The sequence below is a fragment of the Lissotriton helveticus genome, chromosome 5_1, assembly GCF_964261635.1.
Source record: "Lissotriton helveticus chromosome 5_1, aLisHel1.1, whole genome shotgun sequence".
Classification (NCBI taxonomy): Eukaryota; Metazoa; Chordata; class Amphibia; order Caudata; family Salamandridae; genus Lissotriton; species Lissotriton helveticus.
In genome coordinates, this window is record NC_136065.1 from 470,183,549 (window position 1) to 470,203,114 (window position 19,566).

At 45.3% G+C, this 19,566-nt stretch overlaps 1 protein-coding gene across 3 annotated transcripts in view; it reads right to left on the bottom strand.

Annotated features, from left to right (window-relative positions):
* The window catches only part of MTG1 (mitochondrial ribosome associated GTPase 1), a 201,555-nt gene that overhangs the window by 112,506 nt on the left and 69,483 nt on the right, over positions 1 to 19,566 (bottom strand). For 2 of the 3 annotated variants that reach the window (XM_078642757.1, XM_078642758.1), the window contains exon 4: positions 14,862 to 14,966. The exons of the other annotated variant lie outside the window; for it this stretch is intronic. In XM_078642757.1, the coding sequence (XP_078498883.1) occupies positions 14,862 to 14,966 (105 nt within the window). The remainder of the gene's footprint in view (positions 1 to 14,861; positions 14,967 to 19,566) is intronic. 3 annotated transcript variants of the gene reach the window in all.

Consider the following 19,566-nt stretch of genomic DNA (forward strand, 5'->3'; position numbering starts at 1 on the left):
TTTCTCAATCCCCAAACCTCAGCCCCGTATGTGGCTACTGGTAGGTACTGTAGGTAAAAAAAAATTTAAATGTCTCTGGTGGCACCTATTTTCTTTGGTCGGGGCAAACTCAAAATGGAATTATTGGCTTTCGAGAACTTGCCCATGGCGTGGGCCATATTCCCACTCCATGAGCCGTTCGCAGCGAAAACCAAACCAAGATACGGGAATGCGGTTACAGATTCTAATTTATCTGTCCCTATGTGTATAGTATTGAGCTTGCGTTTCCCAGGGCCACACGGCATAATAAAAGATTTTTTTAAATTGACGCGCAGGTCTAAGCCCTCCATGTGTTGGACAAAACCTTTAACAAGTAGGCGAAGGGCATTTGGTGTTTGTCCCATCAAGACCGCATCGTCAGCGTATAGTAAAACTGGCAATGGGTGCCCCTGGATAGCTGGAACGTCACTAGTCACTTGTTTTAGGGCTTTGGCCAAGCCATTGATGTAGATAATAAACAGCAGGGGTGCTAAAACGCACCCCTGTCTTACCCCTCTGCCGATGTTAATGGGTCCAGATACTTCTCCACCGGCCCGATCCTAACTTGTGCTTTGAGGTCAGTGTGGAGGTATGCCAGGAAGTTAACAGGAGCCTCATCCAGTCTGTAATTCAAAAGAATTGCCCACAAATTAGATCTGTTCACTAGGTCGAAAGCGGATGAAAGATCAATAAACGCAAGGTAAGATAGGGGACGATCGGGCGATGCTGTACTTGTCAATGATCAATTTCAGATTCAAGCATTGCTCGACCGTCCCCACCCTACTTCTGAATCCCATCTGGCACGGGTCCAATATACCCGTATCTTCAGTCCACTCTACCACCCTATTATAGATTATTCGCCCCAGGATTTTTAGGGTATTATCCAAAAGAGAAATCGGACGATAGTTCACTGGGTCCGATCTCTCACCCTTTTTAGGTCGAGCAGACGGAGTGTCTGCTCGACTACTATTGTTGCCCATTAATGGGAATGTGGACACCGATGTGGACAAGCATTTCCTTCGCGGTTTTCACCGCGGGAGCGCGCGTCTCACCCGCGCATGCGCAGAGTAACTCACCAATTTTTTTTTTTATTTTTTTTTTTATTTCCCAGCCCCGAACCGAATCAGGTATCAGAGCGCTTCACATATAGGCAGCCCCCACCCCCCACCCCTCTGCATGCGCACACACAGGCGAGCGCATGCACACGCAGGCACACGGCAGACACTCGCTCACACACACCCCCCTCCCCCACAGTCACACACACGCACTCCAGACACATACACACACGCACGCACACACACATACACAGCCCGCCCCCCCGCCCCCCGCTCAGCAACCCACTCACCGGCTTCATTCCTGCGGCGGCTCTCCTCAGCTGCAGGGCAGCAGGACTCTTCTTCCCTCCTTCGGCACCCGCAGGGTAGGCTCCTGCCTGCTCCGGTGCTTGAAACGCGGCTCCGGCTCCTGCCAGCTCCGGTGCTTGAAACGCGGCTCCCATCGCGGCTCTTCCGTTGGAGGCGGGGTAGGCTCCCGCCCTCCTACTTCCTGTTTCCTGTTGTCGCGCCGGCCTGCCTGACTTCCTGGTCGCAGGCCGGCACAGTGACGGCGGTGATTTGCGGTACTAATTAATTTAGTTGTTTTTTTATTTGTAGCGTGGTCCGCTTTCACTTTAGCGGCCGCGTTTTTTTATTTATTTAATTTATTTGCAGCACGGACCGCTCACTTTAGAGGCCGCGCTTGGTTATTTATTTAATTTGCTGTTTTCTTCTACGTGAGGGGCACAGGCGTGGCTAGAGCCGGGCACATCACGCGAAGCTTGATCACGCCCTGCCCTTCAGAACAAGGAATGCTGTACAATAACCAGGTTGTAATTTGGGTCTGTTTGGTATTCGACAGATAAATCAATAGGCAATAACGTGGCAGAGATTAGACACTTGCAGGCTGAGGGCATCAACAATTAATCTGGGTAGCTCTACATGTGTGCTCTTGGACGGAATCAGCCCCGCGGATTCCAATTGCTCACATTACAAACAGGAGGGGCCTGACTTCAAAGAGATATTGGGTTCACCCTATTAAGACCCCATTAGCATAAGAACGAAGCAGTTTCATGTGAAGAGAATTTAAAACCGAAGCACCCATAGTGTTTACAAATACCCCGTTTACAGTTACATTATGTAACGAGTTACAAGCTGTGTTACTTAACGAGTAACCTCAGCTCCCGGCTCCTGCTTTGGGACTGTGGACAAAGGTGTTCGGTGTCTTGGGTGAGGCTTGGAGGGCTTTTATCCACCCGTTGTGGTTAAAAGTAGGAGCCCTCGGTGTGCTGGACTCTACTAACAGAGGGGAACTTGTATGTAAAGTCTTACGGGAATACACAGTCCGCGCAGTCACTTGAGCTCGGAGACCCCACACTGCTTGTGGAAGGAGCCGGGGAGTGCACCCACAATCCACAGCTCTCAGATCTGCTTGGACCATGTGTTAGCAGCTCATCCGCTCCAAGGTCTGCTGTGCACTCTAGGACTTGTGGTCCGGATTCTGTAAGGGGAACAATAGGACTACAACCCCCAGAATTCAAAGAAAACAAGCATTTGCAATGCAATAGGTCTCGCATTTACGCGTGTGTAAGCTAGTGGCATTGTAAATGACAATGCCTTTTATTTATGTTTTAAAAATTAAAACAAAAATAAAAGGCATTGTCATTTGCAATGTTAATAGCTCAAACTTGTTTATTCTGCTATTGAAGACAGCTTAGTCTGTATTTTTCCTTTAACGCGTACATCTGTACACGTCTTTCTGCTGATGCTTGCATTGACATGAGCAGGCCTTCTTCACTTTCTACATTCATTACACATTCTCCCCTTTAGTTGAAATTTTAACTATTTCCTCACCTTTCTTTTTGCTTGGAGTCACTAATGTGTATACATTCTCCTCAAATGTGTTTTGGAAATCTTTATAGTGCACGCTGTGTACCTGTTTTAAAAGTGCGCTGGGTAGCTGGGGTTATAGTAACGCGAGTGATGCTCACACTCAGGTGCAGTTTCCAGTAAAACGGCGGACCCGCAGCAACTCTGAAGATCGCACTGTAGCAGCCCACAGGTGAAGTCCCACATCGCCACTGTGGTTAGGACATCCCTGATCTCTATTTTGTTTTCTAGAAAGATGCCTCCCCTGTTAATAGCAGGCAAATATTGCTAATTATTTTACCCAGTTGCTATCACAATAGACATTAACAGCAGGAAACCACATCCAGCGTTATAAAAACAAAACGTAACTACTACAAAAAAAATAGCCAATGCCATTTACAATACTAAAAGCTCAAACTTTTCCTAATGCGAGACCTATTGCATTGCAAATGCTTGTTAAAAATTGGGACTATGGTGCTGGTAGCCCAGGTAGTGGGCATGGGGACTGTGGAGAGGCTGTTAAAAACATTGAGGAGGATTGGTGCCCATAAGTCCTGGCTATGCTTAATTATATCTATAGGTAGGCCGTCGGGGCCTGGAGCCTTGTTTCGAAGGCTCTCTTTGATGGCTATCTCCACCTCATACAGATCTATTTCTAGGCCTTGAAGCTGACCACGGGGAAGGATAGATGATTCGTCATGCGGGGCTGCATATATTTTGGAGAAATGGGCCTCCCAAGAGTTGCTGGTTATGTTGCAGCTGATTGGGGTTGGTTGTTTGCCCATTTCGCGTGTTTTTCTGACAGCTGACCAGAAAAGGCCGCTGTTTTTCAAATTGGCGCTCCCGACCAGCGACTCCCATTGTTCTGTTAGTAGTACAGCCTTCCTTTCGGCTATCTTAAATTTGTAGAGTTTCCTGGCTGCCTGAACCTCTACTAAGCACCTTGGTTTACAGGTTAATGCCCTGCGCAGGTCCCTATTTGCTAGTGAACAGGCAGAGTCAAACCACCTAGGTTCTTTCCGCTCTTTTGGTAATGGAACTGACAGAGAGGTTTTTATTGCTGAGCACAGTTTGCCAAAATCATCAATTATCCTGTGACAATTCCCATCCATAGTTAGACAAGAAATAAATAGCTTAGGATGTTCCCTATTTACACTTTCTAATATGGCCCCACTGTCAACTCCCCTCCATTTTAGGCGCAAGCTGTCACCTGTGGGTGTGATATCTCTTGCCCCGTTTAACACCTTGGCTGCTAAGGCAATTCCCACTGGGTGCTGAAGTCTCCAGATTCCCATTGTTCATGACAAGGTCAGCTCGTCATAAGCACAGCTCCAGTGTACTGCATGACGAGCTGGCCTTGTCATTAGCATGGAAGTGGTTAAGTTGGCATATATCTTATTAGGGCCTAATTTTAACGTCACAGAGAGGGGGTTATGATCACCAAACGTGGTTTCTACCACTGTAGATTTTATCACACAGTCTGATAGGTGGGGAGACATAAAAATAAAATCAATTGTGGAGGAACAATCCCGCCCTCTGAACGTAGGGGCATGAGGTACACTGGAGATGTGGCTTGTGTCCATGACGTTACTGAGAGTGCGCTCAGTTAATATATTAGCAAGTTCAATACCCCTTCGTTCAGCTTGATCTGGGTGGTTTCTATCCTCGGTTCTACGGTTCTTAGGAATTTTAGCATTAAAATCCCCCCTAATTAGAATCCCTATTTCCTCCCCAATTTCAGAACTGGTTTCCAGGTTCCGTAAAGTCTTAGAGATTGCCTCAAAGTTTTTGTTGGGCACAGAACAAAAGTCATTATTATAAAAATTAATTAAATAAATCCTGGTCTTTCGTTTGAACTCTAAAATCTGTATATTCGGGTTTCCTCTTGAAAGGTCTGTAATTGTGCCGCCGGCCAGTGTCTTAGTGCCAATAAACAAGCCTCCCACTGCACGTCCTGTGTCAGGCTTGGGTGCTGGCACGCTGAAACAGTGGTAGCCCTCGATATATAGATTCTCCATGGCCCATGACTCCTGAAACATGATAATGTTTTTACCATCCAATAACTGAGCCCATTCTGGGTTTGACAATCTTGACTCCAACCCTGCCACATTCCAGCTAAGAATGGATAGTTCACAGCGATTACTATGTCTAATTGGTTTACGTCTAACATTCTTAACTGTGCTCTGCGTGAGGTTAATTGGTGTAGAAAATTCAACCTCATGTGTAGTTGCAGGTGTAATAATATGGCGTTGTGCTGATGTCTCCTGGGGTGAAATAATTGATACAGAGGGTAAAGGTTCCTCATTATCAATGGTTTCGTCTTGGCATTCACCGCTACTTCTCTTTATCCCCAGTCAGTCCTGATCTTCTAAATTTTGAGAGGGCGTATTCAAATCGATTATAGGTTGGGATGTTATATATAGGCCTCAACTCATTATGACCAAAATTTAAGTTTGAATTAGGATTGAAATATGGCCTTTCATTGTAATTATGCGAGGGCATAATGGGGAAAAATGGGTATGGCGTAGGGAGTCCCATGAATTTAGCCTGATGGCCCTGGACTGGGCCGTTCATGAGATCAAAATCTTAGTTCAATTGGTGAGATGGATACAAGTCCCTGATTCCAAGATTTTGCTCCTGATGACGCGCGGCCGGGTTAGACATGAAATTAGGGTTTGGGGCTAGATGTCTATAAAAGTAACCCAGGGGAAGCAAAGTCGTGTTAAATTCCCATGGTGAGGGTAATGGCGCATTAGCAAGGGTTTTTTGAGCCCATTGAGGGGACCTGAAGTTTATGACTACGCAGTCTCCCTCAAACTTTTTTCTCAGTGGGCCCACCCACCCAACTCTTTGTGTTTGAATGATCTCCCTTGCTCCTTCCATTTGGAAATTACAATTTGTGGATAGCCAGTGAAGAATCCTATTTTTGAGAGTTATGTGATTTTCCTCTTGGTCATCCTTTAATTTAGGCGCATTGACCAAAACCAGCACATATGCCCCGCATTCAGGCGGCAGGTTAATGCGGGAGGGGATCTTCCTCGTATTGGTTGCCATGTTAAGTTCGGATTGAACTATAGGGCGATTTTGGGGATCGTTTTTAGATTGATTAATCAGGGCCCTTTTGCTTTTATCAGCGTTAGGATCCGTCCTTGCCACATTGGCTACCTTAATTGTGTTTAAATTCGGAGCGTGTTTAGCTAAGGGTTGGGTTTTACTAGTGCTAGGTGCAGACGTAGTTGAAGTTGGTTTATTATGACCAGCTGTTTTTGGAATAGCATTGGCACCGCTGTTATTAGCCTTAGTGTCACCTAGTGTCCCAACTTTAGGTTTGCTTATTAGGGTCTGCCCTATGCCCAGTTTTGATATATGATCATCCAACGCTCTCACCCTCTTATCCAAATTTAGGATTTGTTGGTTAATTGGTCCTAAGAGGGTGGACAATAGTGTCTCCATCCTCCCCCAGAATACTTCATTTCCCGATGCTGCGCTAACTTCTACGGGAGGAGTTTTGGTTGCCATAACTTCATCTTCTCCCTTATCCCTTTTCCGCTCTACAGGGGCGGGAGCCCTTCGATTTCGCTTGCGCCCTCCCTTAGATCTATGTGTTTTTGATGGTGACTCAGTGTCTAGGTGCTTCAACTTTCTTTTAGCTTTTTGGCCCCGGGTTCGCGCAGGGATGCTATCGCTTTTATCTCCCTCAGTGTTTGATATATCGGAATCCACATAAGAATCGTTACCATCTAAGTGTAGGTGATCATTTATCAATGGTGCGCAGGAATCTTGACTGATGTTCATGTCAGGCCTGAGCAGGGTGGGTGTTGATGATAACCTACTACCTGGGGTGAATTGTACCGATGGGGCCGTGTCCACAATTATACAGTTCTCATTGGAGTCTGTGCCTGGAAGTCCAGCGAAGGAAGCAACGAGTGAAGAGTCCACTGAGTTATCTTGATTCAAAAGAAGAGGGGGCAGGCTTGAGGGAAGTGAAAAACGCCTTTCAGTGTTCTGAATGGCAGTAGCAACAACATCAATTGTCTTCTGGAGCATTTTGTCAATAGCGGTCAATGTTGGCCGCGGGGTGGTGGTAGTTGTAGGCTGGGCTTGTTTATGCGCATCTTTTGGCCTGAGTACAGCCGGTGTCCTTTTCCCCATGATTCAAAACTGTTATTTGAACGATGAAGTGATAGAATATACTTAATCACTAACCTGGTGTAGGTCCCAGGGAGAAGGGACTGCCAAGGGGGGTGGCCCAGCCCAGCCTCTTCTGGCCCCTGAGGGCCACAGAGGGCCCACCCGTCATCATCTGTTAGGACAAAAATAGGTTGCCCGCATCTTGAACTAGAAGTCTGATGTACACGTCCCAGTGGAAACTGTATGTCTTTCTAGTGTCCACAGATTGCCATGTGCCATGGTAAGAGTAGGAGGGTGGTGATGCATGGCTAGCCATTTAACAAGATGGCCAAAGGTCCACTCCTGCTTGTTTTTTTATTTCTCATTGTTGCATTAACCTGCTAAACAGCTGGGGTAATCCAAAGACTCAGTGTTGTCATCTTCTCAGATACCTTAGTTAATATCAAATCTGATAAAGGAGGGAAGGGGTGCAATGGTACACTCGCCCTCAGCTTCCTTGTTACCCAACAAGGCCTACTCTCCCTTGAGGCATATAGCGTAAGAAAGAACTACAAATGTTTCTGAACAAACACCGAAAAAAGCAAACCCCTTGTTGACCAGACCACCTGGAGACCTCTCCTCTGCCACCCACTTGCCTCAAAGTTACCCACCAGCAACACACATCTCTGAAATGGCTACAATTGCTGACACCACTACCTATGGAGAGAGAAACTCAGAAGGCTGCAGCAGCTGCTCAGTGCAGTGACAAGTAGATGACAGGAGGTAGAACAGAACTGACACATTAACTCACTGGCCCAACATAGCACAGTGCAGTACTAAAAAAGTGAGTGATTCCGCCATCAACATCTGGCTGCAATCCGGGAATCACCTCATGCTATCAGCCTAACCCAGCTGCTCCCTCTGACACATGGAGCGACACTCCTTAGCATCTGCAGAGAGATGCACTGCATGATGTGCTGTGATATTCAATGTCAAGGTCATTTACCCAACATGAGTGTCCACATGGGATCAGATATCTTCCAGTTATGTGGTGAGCATTGTTTTTGAGAATAAGGCCACATCTCTGCGACATATATGCATATTCTTGAAGCCAATTTGGAAGTCAGTTTATTTTCAGCTAACATTTGGGAGCAAGATGGAAGATATGCTTGCTAATTGATTTCTTTCAACTCGTCAATTATTTTAAGAACAGGGATCCTGACGAAAGCCTAGAGCACTCTTACCCTACTGGCTGAAACATGTTGGCCGAGATAATCTAGCAGTTATTTGTTAATACTGCTCCTTGCACTGTTCTGTTTTTAGAATAGAGAGTGAGGTGATAACCCCAATAAATTCTGTATTTCCTCCTCATGACTATTTTAACATCACATACTTTTGTTTTGGTTTGCACTGCTTTTTGATTTCCATGTGGTCACAGACTTAAAATAATGCATAGACTGTCTCACTTTTCTCTGGGGTCCCTATTCTGATTCCATTGAGCTAATGCCTTTGTTGGAAGTCTGTCTCTATGATCAGGAGACATATCATCCCTATGGGTGGATAACCAGATGATAAGATTGATCACACTGATAATTGATGGGAATCCAAGCTCTGCTCAATGATTTCTGGTTCCTTTAACATTCCTGTTTTCTTTACTTTTCTATTTCTGTTTGTAGCAACCTAAAGCACTTGGTGGCTTGATATCTAGTAGACCCTCAGTGCAGTTGGTCAGTGTTATTGTGTAAATTGGGGATTGGAACTGTGGCTGGTCGGTAAAATATCCCTTTGACCCTAATTTTCCCTGTTTTGTTCTTTAATTCCTATTGCACCTATTAATATTTTTAGTTATACCTTAAGGCAACTAACTCACAGTCAGAACCCCATTCAGAGGGCCACAGGGCACTCCGGGGCTACTGGGCCTAAGCGTGGTGGTTTAGAAATTTTACTCCTGATGTTTCACTAGGGATCCTGAGCAACTGGGCCAAACACCTCTTCTACACTTCCCTCTCTGTGGTTGCTGTGGATGAACAATCAAAAGGCTCACTCGAGTGAACACGACTCATAACTCAAAGTGCACACAGTGCAGTCAATAAACCAATGTCAAGCCAAATACTTGCTTTTTTAAGATAATGTGTTTTATTTCTAACTCTACAATCACAAAGCAATAACAACATTTGTAAGCAATAATACCATTTTCCTAAGTTCAGACTCTGGCATTTGTCAGGCAAATCCCCAACCTCTTCCTTGTAAGGTCGTAGGCGTTCTCCCCCATCACTGGTTGCTGCCCCGCTCAAAAACCCTCCAACAGACACACCAACAAGAAAGCCAGTTGGTTCACCACGGACTTCCAGGCATCCAAGCAAACCTGCCGAAAAGTAGAGAAGAAATAGCACCGTGAACAGACACCAGACAGCTACGCAGCTCACAGGAACGCCATCCGAGGATACCATCACCTCATCAGATCTGCCAAAAGGACCTCTAGACAACGCACACAACAGCAAAGAGCTCTTCAACATCGTGAAGGAGCTCTCCAACCCCAGCTCCAACACAAACAACATCCCACCTTCACAAGACCTGTGCGATGCCCTCGCCACCTTCTTCCATTGCAAGATCACAGACATCCACGACAGCTTCAACACCCTGACCGCCCCGACAATCACGGAGACCTCCAACCTCACAGCTACCACCCTCACCAATCCCCTGCTCACCTGGACCAACATAAACAACGACAACACCATCAAAATCATGAACACCATCCACTCCGGCTCTCCATCAGACCCATGCCCACACAACATCTTCATCGAAGCCAGCTCCACCATTGCACCCCATCTCCGCAAAGCCATCAACATCTCCTTCGAGCCCGCTACCTTCCCGGAAAGCTGGAAGCAAGCCGAGATCAACACCTTACTCAAAAAACCCAAGGCGGATCCCAAGGACATCAAGAACTTCCAACCGATCTCTCTGCTCCTGTTCCCAGCGAAGGTTTTTGAGAAGACTGTCAACAGACAACTGACCCGCTACCTCGTGGAGAACAGTATCCTGGATCTGTCCCAGTACGGGTTCCGCAGCAACCACAGCACCGAAACTGCCCTCTTCGCTGCCACTGATGACATCAGGATCCTACTGGGCAACGGCGAAACCGAAGCCCTCATCCTCCTGGACCCGTCAGCCGCCTTCAACACTGTCTGCTGCCGCACCCTACGCACATGCCTCCACAATGCTGGGATCCGAGACAAAGCACTAGACTGGACCACCTCCTTCATCTCCAGCAGAACCCAGAGCGTCCGCCCCCCCCCCCCCACCTTTTCGACCCGAAGCCACCGAGATCATCTGCGGCATACCCTAAGGATCATCCCTCAGCCCAACATTGTTCAACATCTACATGGCACCACTCGCTCACGTCGCCCAACTGCACAACCTAAACATCATTTCCTACGCCGAGGACACCCAGCTGATCCTCTCCCTCACCAAGGACCCCCTCACTGCCAAAACCAACCTTCACGAAGGAATGAAAGCCGTCGCCGAGTGGATGAAGATCAGCTGCCTGAAGCTGAACTCAGACAAGATGGAAGTCCTCATCCTCAGCTCCACTCCCACGCCGTGCGACTACTCCTGGTGGCCGACCGCACTGAGAGCAGCACCGACACCCACCGACCACGCACGCAACCTAGGGTTCATCCTCGACTCAACACTCTCCATGACCAAGCAAGTCAACGCCGTCTCGTCCTCTTGCTTCAACACCCTCCGCATGATCTACAGGTGGATCCCCACCGAAACAAGAACGGTCACACAGGCCCTCGTCAGCAGCAGGCTAGACTACAGTAACGCCCTCTACGCAGGAGCCTCGGCCAAACTCCTGAAACAACTACAACGCATACAGAATGCCTCCGCATGCTTAATCCTCGACATCCCTCGCTGCAGCCACATCACACCCCACCTAAAAGACCTGCACTGGCTTCCCGCCAACAAAAGGATCACCTTCAAGCTCCTCCCCCACACACACAAAGCACTCCACAACACCGGACCGACATACCTCAACAGACGACTCAACTTCTACACCCCGAACCGCCAGCTCCGACGACCTCGCCCTCACCACCGTCCCCCCGCATCCGAAGAGCGAACACCGGGGCAGATCGTTCTCACACCTCGCCGCCAAAACCTGGAACACCCTCCCCATCCTTGTACGGCAGACTCAGGACGTTCTCACCTTCAGGAGGTTACTCAAGACCTGGCTATTCGAGCAGTAGCAGCACCCCTCCCCTCAGCGCCTTGAGACCCTCACGGGTGAGTAGTGCACTTTACAAATGTTATGATTGATTGATTGATCCAGGGAATGCTCAAAAGTGTCCTTTAAAGTCTTTAGAAATTAGTCAAATGTGTCAGTGGTACTGTAGCACTGCCGGCAGTGAGTGTGATGCCCCACAGGTCCAGTTCAAGTCTTCCCTGCTCCTGCAGTATGGAAGCATTCAGCAGGCACAGGCTCTCTCCCTCATGTGGTGCTACTGGCTTTGCCCAGAAATTGGAGATACTCCCAACCCGCAAAGAAGAGGTAAGTCAATCTTACCCACATGAGGGGGGGCGGGGGGGGAGAGGAGGGTGTTGTGGCAGGGGAATTCGATCCTCCAGCTCCCAAGTGAATCCCAGCAAGGGTAAGATGTCTTCTGCAGCCTCATTCACGGTCTTTGAAGGGGTAAGTCAGGGGCAGGCTTTGTGGGCAGGATCGGCCCACAGGTCACAGCCGCAATCTTCTGTGCAATGGGCCAAACGTCCAAATGTCTTGGAATGCTCTTACTGACAGCCGCTTCCGGTAGCAATACTTTTCAGCTTAGGCACAGACTCAAAAGATGCAATCGCCCACACCACGGCAGCCCTTCCCGGCATATAGGGTCGCTGCTAGGGCGGACATGAGTCTTAAAACGCTTGCAACAATAACTGCTGCAGTGGCCCCCTTTAGCCTAAGAGGTCACTGCAGTGCGACTGTATGGGTTTGGCCCTTCCAGTATGGCCTTCAGTACACATTTCTATCCATGGCAGCCATCTGCAGAGGGTCGCCTGATCATTCCTTCACACAGTCAATGACCGCACAGTGGTTTCCTCACACCTTGTTCGGGGAGTCCTCTCACTGGGAGTCCCTACTGGTCCTTGCTCCCTCCAACACTCTCCTCTTCCTCACCGGGAACACTAGTTTCTGCAATGAGTCAGGCGCTGGTGCGCCAAGCTCCAGGGCAAGTGGTCTTGGTTTCCCTCAGCGATGTCCCCTCACCCAGTAGGGGCTCTATCAGACCTTGGCACTCAGTCCTGGTCACAGGCAAAATTCTTGCAGAGTTTCCCCTTCTCACGTAGCTTGTCTTGCTGCTGGTCAGATGACAACATTTGGGGTCTCGATTTCCCCGCCCTTCTTATAGTCCATTTCCAGACACTAAATGTGATTTGGAGTTTGAGTCTTTGAATTTTCATGTTGGGGTTCTGCTTCTGTTCTAGTGGACACTTTTCTGTTTTTCATTCCTCTTGAAAGGCAATTTGTCAAAGCAGAAAAGACTCCAAAGCTGACTGTCCAACAACAGATCATGGGAGTGACTAGAGTTCACACCTGGATGCGAGCCACAGCAATACGTCCATCAAAAGGTCAATTCTGGGCTCCCTGACCCACTCTTTATGATTCCCTTTTCAGCTCCTCATCTCCTTCCTGGGATGTGTCCAGTCCCCTTCCTAGTGATCCATTCCTGGACCCAGAAGATAAACAAGTTAGAAAGTTGTAAGGCTTTATGCCAACTCCCTGGAGTACCCAATTTGGGATATTTGATTTTAAAGCCAATCCAAACTGAGGACAGTAAAACAGCCAAGACACCTTTAAAGTGGACTGCAGAAACTAAAAGCTGGTTCCACAGTGCTTGGTAATAGCAAGGGTGAACAGCGTCTTATCCTAACCTTCCTGCAGACATATCCCAAAACAACACCTACAAACAGTAAATTGAAGACACAAGCTCTCTAAAATCTATAAAATTCCAAGGCATTCTGTAATATCGTTGAAATTTCAAACTCTTTTTTATCAGTAAACCCTTACCTTTAGAAGTTTTTATGATTTTTTTAAGATTGCTTGCTTTTTTAACAAAATGGTCCTTTATCGTCTCATCGAAAAACTCCTGATAATAGCAGGTAAGCAGCAAGCCCTCCCTATGCTACCACATACAATTCTACTTAATACCCCTTTGCAAAAAACTGTGCTTTCCACTACTTGTTTTTTCTACAAGCAATATTTTTCAACTAACATACGTATTGCTATATCAAATTCATCCAACTCCTCTACAATCTACTGCAAATCAGAAAAATACGAACAAACTCTTCACCATTTCACCAAACACAACTTGCCACTTTTTCCACCCCAAAATAAATGTCCCAACCAATAGATTTGACAAATCCTTGAAATCTTTCCATTGCTGCTCCAAATTCAAGGAAGGCCCTCTAGGATGTTCTAGGAATTAGACGGAGCTACATAGTTTTTGATTCTTGAATTTTTATTCAGTGCATAATCCCTGTGGTATGGCATCTTGGTGGAGGCCATGTATGCCAATACAGTTCCAAGAAAGAAATCCCCTAGGTAACAAGGTGGGCAGGAGACAGATGTAAGAAGAGTGCTGAAGATAATCTGCTCGCAAGAGTTCTTTCAATGTACCACCAACGCTGATTAAGTGGGTAGACCAAATCACTTTATATAATTGCTCTACTTATATACAAACTAATGCAAAGCACAGTTTCCATACAGGTAATGAGCTTCCCTTATAAAAAAAACTGACCAAACTAGCACTGCCCCTCCCCTCTTCTAGAACTGTTCTTGTTCAAAGTAAAGTGCACGGTTAAAGTTGCTCTAGACTGCTTTGACAGTCTCCATTCTCATAATGTAATAACCTCTGTCTTCATCTGACTGCCTCAAGTTTTAAGTCCAAGCATTGTAACTTCAATGTGACTTCTCACGTGTAAAGTCGCAATGATGACATATAGGACGCCTGTGCATCATTCAAAAATAATACATGCTATTCCCCTAACATCCCCAAAAGCACTTGGGGAACAAAAATGGGGGCCACTGTAAAACTACAATAATGAGGAAATGCTGCTAAAGTTCACAACGGAACCCTCAGGAAAGATTCCTTTTTCACATCTAAATTATCCTGGGCAAGGAAGACCCTTGTATTTCAAAAACTGGTTCATTAGAAAAAAACACAATACGTCCAGAAGAGAGGACAGAAGGCTTCAAATGTCAAACCCTTGACTTTACTAGATTCAGACGTATCCTACACCATTTATAATGATACCCAAGAAACGACATTACATCGAAGCATACAAAAGCCTCTTCAAATATAAAGCAATTTTTTGTATGTGAGATTAAACATTTTGTATTGGAACACCTCTGTATGTTCTGTCTCTGGCAATTTCTAAGATTCTATAGTTAAATGCTGTTGAAACATCAATATTGCTATGCATCCATTCTACACAGGTCTCGGGAGATGGGTGAGATTGGCATGACATGGGGTAGGAACAAGATTCCCTTGCTTCTTGATGGGAGTAGGACAGTCCTATATTGGGACAAAAGATATGAAAACCAACATTCGGGCAGGAATAAAATTGAAGTGTCTTTAGGCAGGAGTGGGATTACCCAGTCTTGAGAGAAAGGACATTTCTTAGTTGTGAAATCATCATATTTTAAAGTAGGAGTGAAATATTAATATCTGAAAACAAGCATAAGAATGGCAATTTTTGGGATCAGGTCAAGCGGAAGAGTGTTGCAGGATTGAAGACAGTCAAATCTTGAGATAGGATTAAGATGGTTATTACCTGCTTCTCTGTTAGATCTGCTAGGTCCATTTTGTTGAGCAGCAACAAATGCGGTTTGGTTCCCAGGCTCTCCTGAAACAGCGGGTTTCGCCCTGATAGCGGAATGTGATTCGCGTTAAGAATAACAATTTTAAATCTTCAGTCACAGGAAATACTGTCATTGACAATCTTCCCTGCCCAACCTGAATGTGTTTCCATTGCAAGAAAAAAAGTAGAAAGTAGTTAACTGTCTGCTTTTAGCTAATCCAGCTAGGATGACAGTACTGTGAGCATAATTTAAGAAGCCAAAAAGGTGGATATGTAGGAGAGAGACAGAGATCTGAATTATCTAAATATTGCATGCACCATCTGCTCTATTTCCACAACCCAATGCTTCGATTTAAAAAGAGACAGGTGAAATGTTCTACTGCTTCCTAAGGAAATATCATAGACTGAGGTGCACAACGTCCATTGGAGTAAACTTGGCACTTTTTCTTCTCTAGACTATTCAGGTTATTAACATGAAAATATGTGTTGGCACACTGCATTTGTGCAGATAAGAAACTTCCATATGCCACCAAATGCTTGGTTTTGGGCCCATGGCACCCCTTTGGATTCCTACGCAGGCTCATCTCCTCAATATCTTTCGTGTCTTTATATCTCCTTACCCGAATGCTCATTGGTGATGGAATGAGGATGGTTTACAAGAAGCAACTGCCTGTACTACTTTCCTTCACCCTAAAAAAGAATTCCTAAAGATATAAAGGTAAGGAGTATTTTAGCTGTATATATATGTCGAAGGATCTTGTACATCTGAGGTATCAGAGCAAACCAGACTCTTTTTCTAAACCAAGCTCCCCCAAGATACACAAGATGTTACTAATTCAGCTCCGCGGTGGGAGGATTAATCGAATCCAGTATCCAGATGATGGATAAATGCACCTTGGCTACCACCTACAGGGCTGGAACTCTCCATATAGAATAGTTCTACTGATCCAATGCTTTTAGTCAACGGTGGCTTTATACTCATAAACAATCACACAATTATGTAGAAAAGGAATGGGCTTGTAGGCTCACTGAATACTGAAATTCATCGTAGTGTGCAAGAACAATGATATATGCCCATCTCAGCTGAACGTTCTTATATATATGTTAACTTTCTTCAGATACATTAATTGTAGATAAACATGAAGATCTGATTTTTGAAGATTAGATTTTCTAATTAGGTGTGTCAAAGAGGCAATCTCATTGTCTGGACTTCAGAGGGTTTCTCTGAAGTTTTTAGTTGTGGTCATGGAGAAAGGTAAGATTACTTAGCACTTCCATTTATCATGATTTAACTTCGTATAATTAAATATAATACTTTAAAATACTAAAGGATGGTACCAGAGAGTATTGCTTTAGGATAAAATCTGTATCATTTGAGTAAATACAACATTTAACTTTTATAGAAACCACTCGTCTACCAAAGGCGAAGAACAGAGTCTGCTCAATGTAGAGATGAGGGGTCAGATCACTGTCTGCTGAAAATAAGCTTCGAGGTCTGATTACTGCTTACTCACTACGTAGACACTTGGTATGGAGATTAACGTCAGAGACTACCTCCTCACTGTATGTAACAGAGCCTTCTTACAGCAGTTTGCTGCACATTCTGCCTATTTTAAGAATCAGATTCAGAGAACATTGCCCTCACGGTCAGTGCTCTGACTTCTCACTGCAGGTACGAGACTCATAGCACTATTTGCTCGCTACGGATGAAAAGTCAGGGCACTGCCTGATCACTGTAGAGATAAGGATTGTAGGGACAAACGTTGGAGCACCATCTGTTACTTTTAGAGATTAGTCAAAAACAGTATGTTCTATGTAGGAAGCATGGTCTGCTAGTCTACAACCAAAGTAACCTACTAAGTGTGACTTTATAAATGCAACATTTGTAGAGGTAGACACTGCAGCTTTCTGCATAATTCAAGGACGTTTGTGTTTTGGTCCATCCCTCTTCGGATGACAGGCACAGTTGCGGGGGGAAAAACCCGCCGAGGAACCGGAAAAAACACCGCCTGTGAAAAACAAAAAAGTAAAAGGAAGACGCTGAACATGGAAGAGAACCTAGTGATCAATATTTCCTCAACGGTCCTGTCCGACGAAGAAACACGCATCCTTCAGAAAGGACAATCATTCGTTCCTACCTCTGGTACGAATACATTGGAACTTGAAGTGAGCGCGTTCAAATTGATACGCAATATGCGTTTGAAACACTACTTTCGCAATATCTGTCCGATCACCACACAGGAGGAAGACATGCTCAGAGGCCTACGACCTCACAGCACGTTCTTGGCACCATTAAGCCACAAAATCATCGACACGTTTGAGAACTTAGTCAGACAAGACATTTTAAAACTTCCATTCATACAGACAGCGAAACGGGGAAACCTCACCCGTAAAGAGAGAAACACACTCCAGAAAATTGCTGACAATCCCAACATCATCTGTCAAAATGCAGACAAAGGAGGGGCTCTGGTAGTCATGGATACCAACTTCTACATGGACAAAATCACAGCTCATGTCGGAGATACCGACACATATGACATTCTCCCTGGAGATCCCACCAAGGAATATACTAATGATTTGATGATCATCATCAACAAGGCGTTTGACAATGGCACTATTAACGACAAAACCAAAAGATATCTCACACCCACCAATCCTAGACCTCCTGTCTTGTACTTACTACCAAAACTACACAAACACCCGTCAAATCCGCCATGTAGACCCATTGTGTCTACTAGAAACAGCATTCACGAAAACGTAGGAAAATTCTTGGATAAATACCTCCAACCATTTGTCATCTCAGCGGATTCTTTTGTAAAAGATACAACAGATTTCATCTTGAAATTAGAACCAGTCATGAATACCCTAAAAAATGATCATCTCATCATGTGCACCGTGGACGTTAGTTCCCTTTATACGTCAATCCCCCATGACGGGGGTATTGATGCGATTGAGAGCACTTTGGCCCATTCTGACATTGACCAAGATCTGAAAATATTTCTGATGGAACTGACTTTGTTTACGCTATATCATAGCTATTTCACCGTCTCTGACAAATGGTTTTTACAGCTTAACGGTACGGCCATGGGAAATTCGGCTGCTCCTTGCTACGCCAATATTTTCATGCGAATCTTCGAAGAGAATCACATTCTCTCCCAAGACCTTTGGCAAGAAAATGGTCGATTATATCTGCGGTATATCGACGACATTTTTTTACTTTGGGCAGGCTCTAATGAGACCCTCATTACTTTTCTCAACACTTGGAATCAAGTCACACAGCGTATTCAATTCACTTGGGAACATAGTACATCTTGCGTCCATTTTTTGGACGTGAAAATACTAAGAGAGGTGGGAGACTGGTCCACTACAGTCTTCCGCAAGCCCACAGACAGAAACTCTACCCTACATTATCATAGCTTCCACCGGATGGGACTCAAAAACAACTTGCCATATGCTCAGATACTCAGGGTGAAAAGAATCGTTTCCAGGCCTGATGAGAGCAAGACTCAGATCAAAACTGTCCTTGATCGTTTACGCGCAAGGGGATACCCTAATCCCATCTTGGATTTGGCTATCCAGCGAAGTGAGAAACTCAGTAGAGCATCTTTGCTACAACCGAAACGCAAGACCCCCACCGAACGTATGGTGGTAGTCTCTAAGTTTTCTAAAGCCTCTTCACAATTTCAAAGGATCATTCGTAAACATTGGTCTATCTTGACACATGAGTCTGATTTTAATGGTTTATTTTCAGAACCCCCCATCTTTGCCTTCACCAGGGGCAGAAACCTGAAAGAGATTCTGAACAACACCAGCAGTCCCAAATCCGCAGTGATATACAGTGGCTTTAAACCATGCCACAATTGCAGCAACTGTCATAACAGCATCCAAGGCAATACCATGAACCACCCGATGAAAGGTTTCCCTATCAAGTTGAAGGTCAACGCAACGTGTAGCAGCAAGAATGTGATCTACGTTCTTAAATGCCCATGTGGCAAATGCTATGTGGGCCACACTGAGAGAATGATTCGCACGAGAATCTTGGAACATAAGAGCAACATTCGAACTGAAAATCAAAAATCTAGTGTTGCCACCCACTTCCTTGAGCACAGACATACAGTGGCTCAGCTTAAATTCCAAATATTGGAACAAGTTCCTATCACATGCAACAATAAGAACCACCTACTAAAGAGAGAGAACTTTTGGATCCGGTACCTTTCCACGATGGCCCCGTTGGGTCTCAATGATCGCATTGAATTTTTATGTTATTTGTGATTCTTTTTGTCATCCCGTTTTGTTGAATTATCTCTGATCTGTCTACTTTACTTTTGCCTTACTGGTTTGCACCTTTCAAGATGGCGCCCACACTCTATTCATTACGTTTAGTCCTATCTCTATGTTCACTGTCGTGTATATTCTGACTTCCTGCTTTCTCACTGCGCGTTCACCTCGTGGAACTCTTCGGAGTCCCGCTGTTACATTCACACGAGTAAGTACCCACGATCGGGGACTCGTTTTCTTATTGCATGATTGGTGGTGGTTACTGGATTACTGAAGATATATTCTATCTTGTGCACCCGTTTGATTGAAGTAGTCACTATATATAGCGTTTCACTATGGTTTATGGTTCGGTTGTGACTTTTGGTTCTAAGGCTATAATTTCATTTACAGGGTCACATAC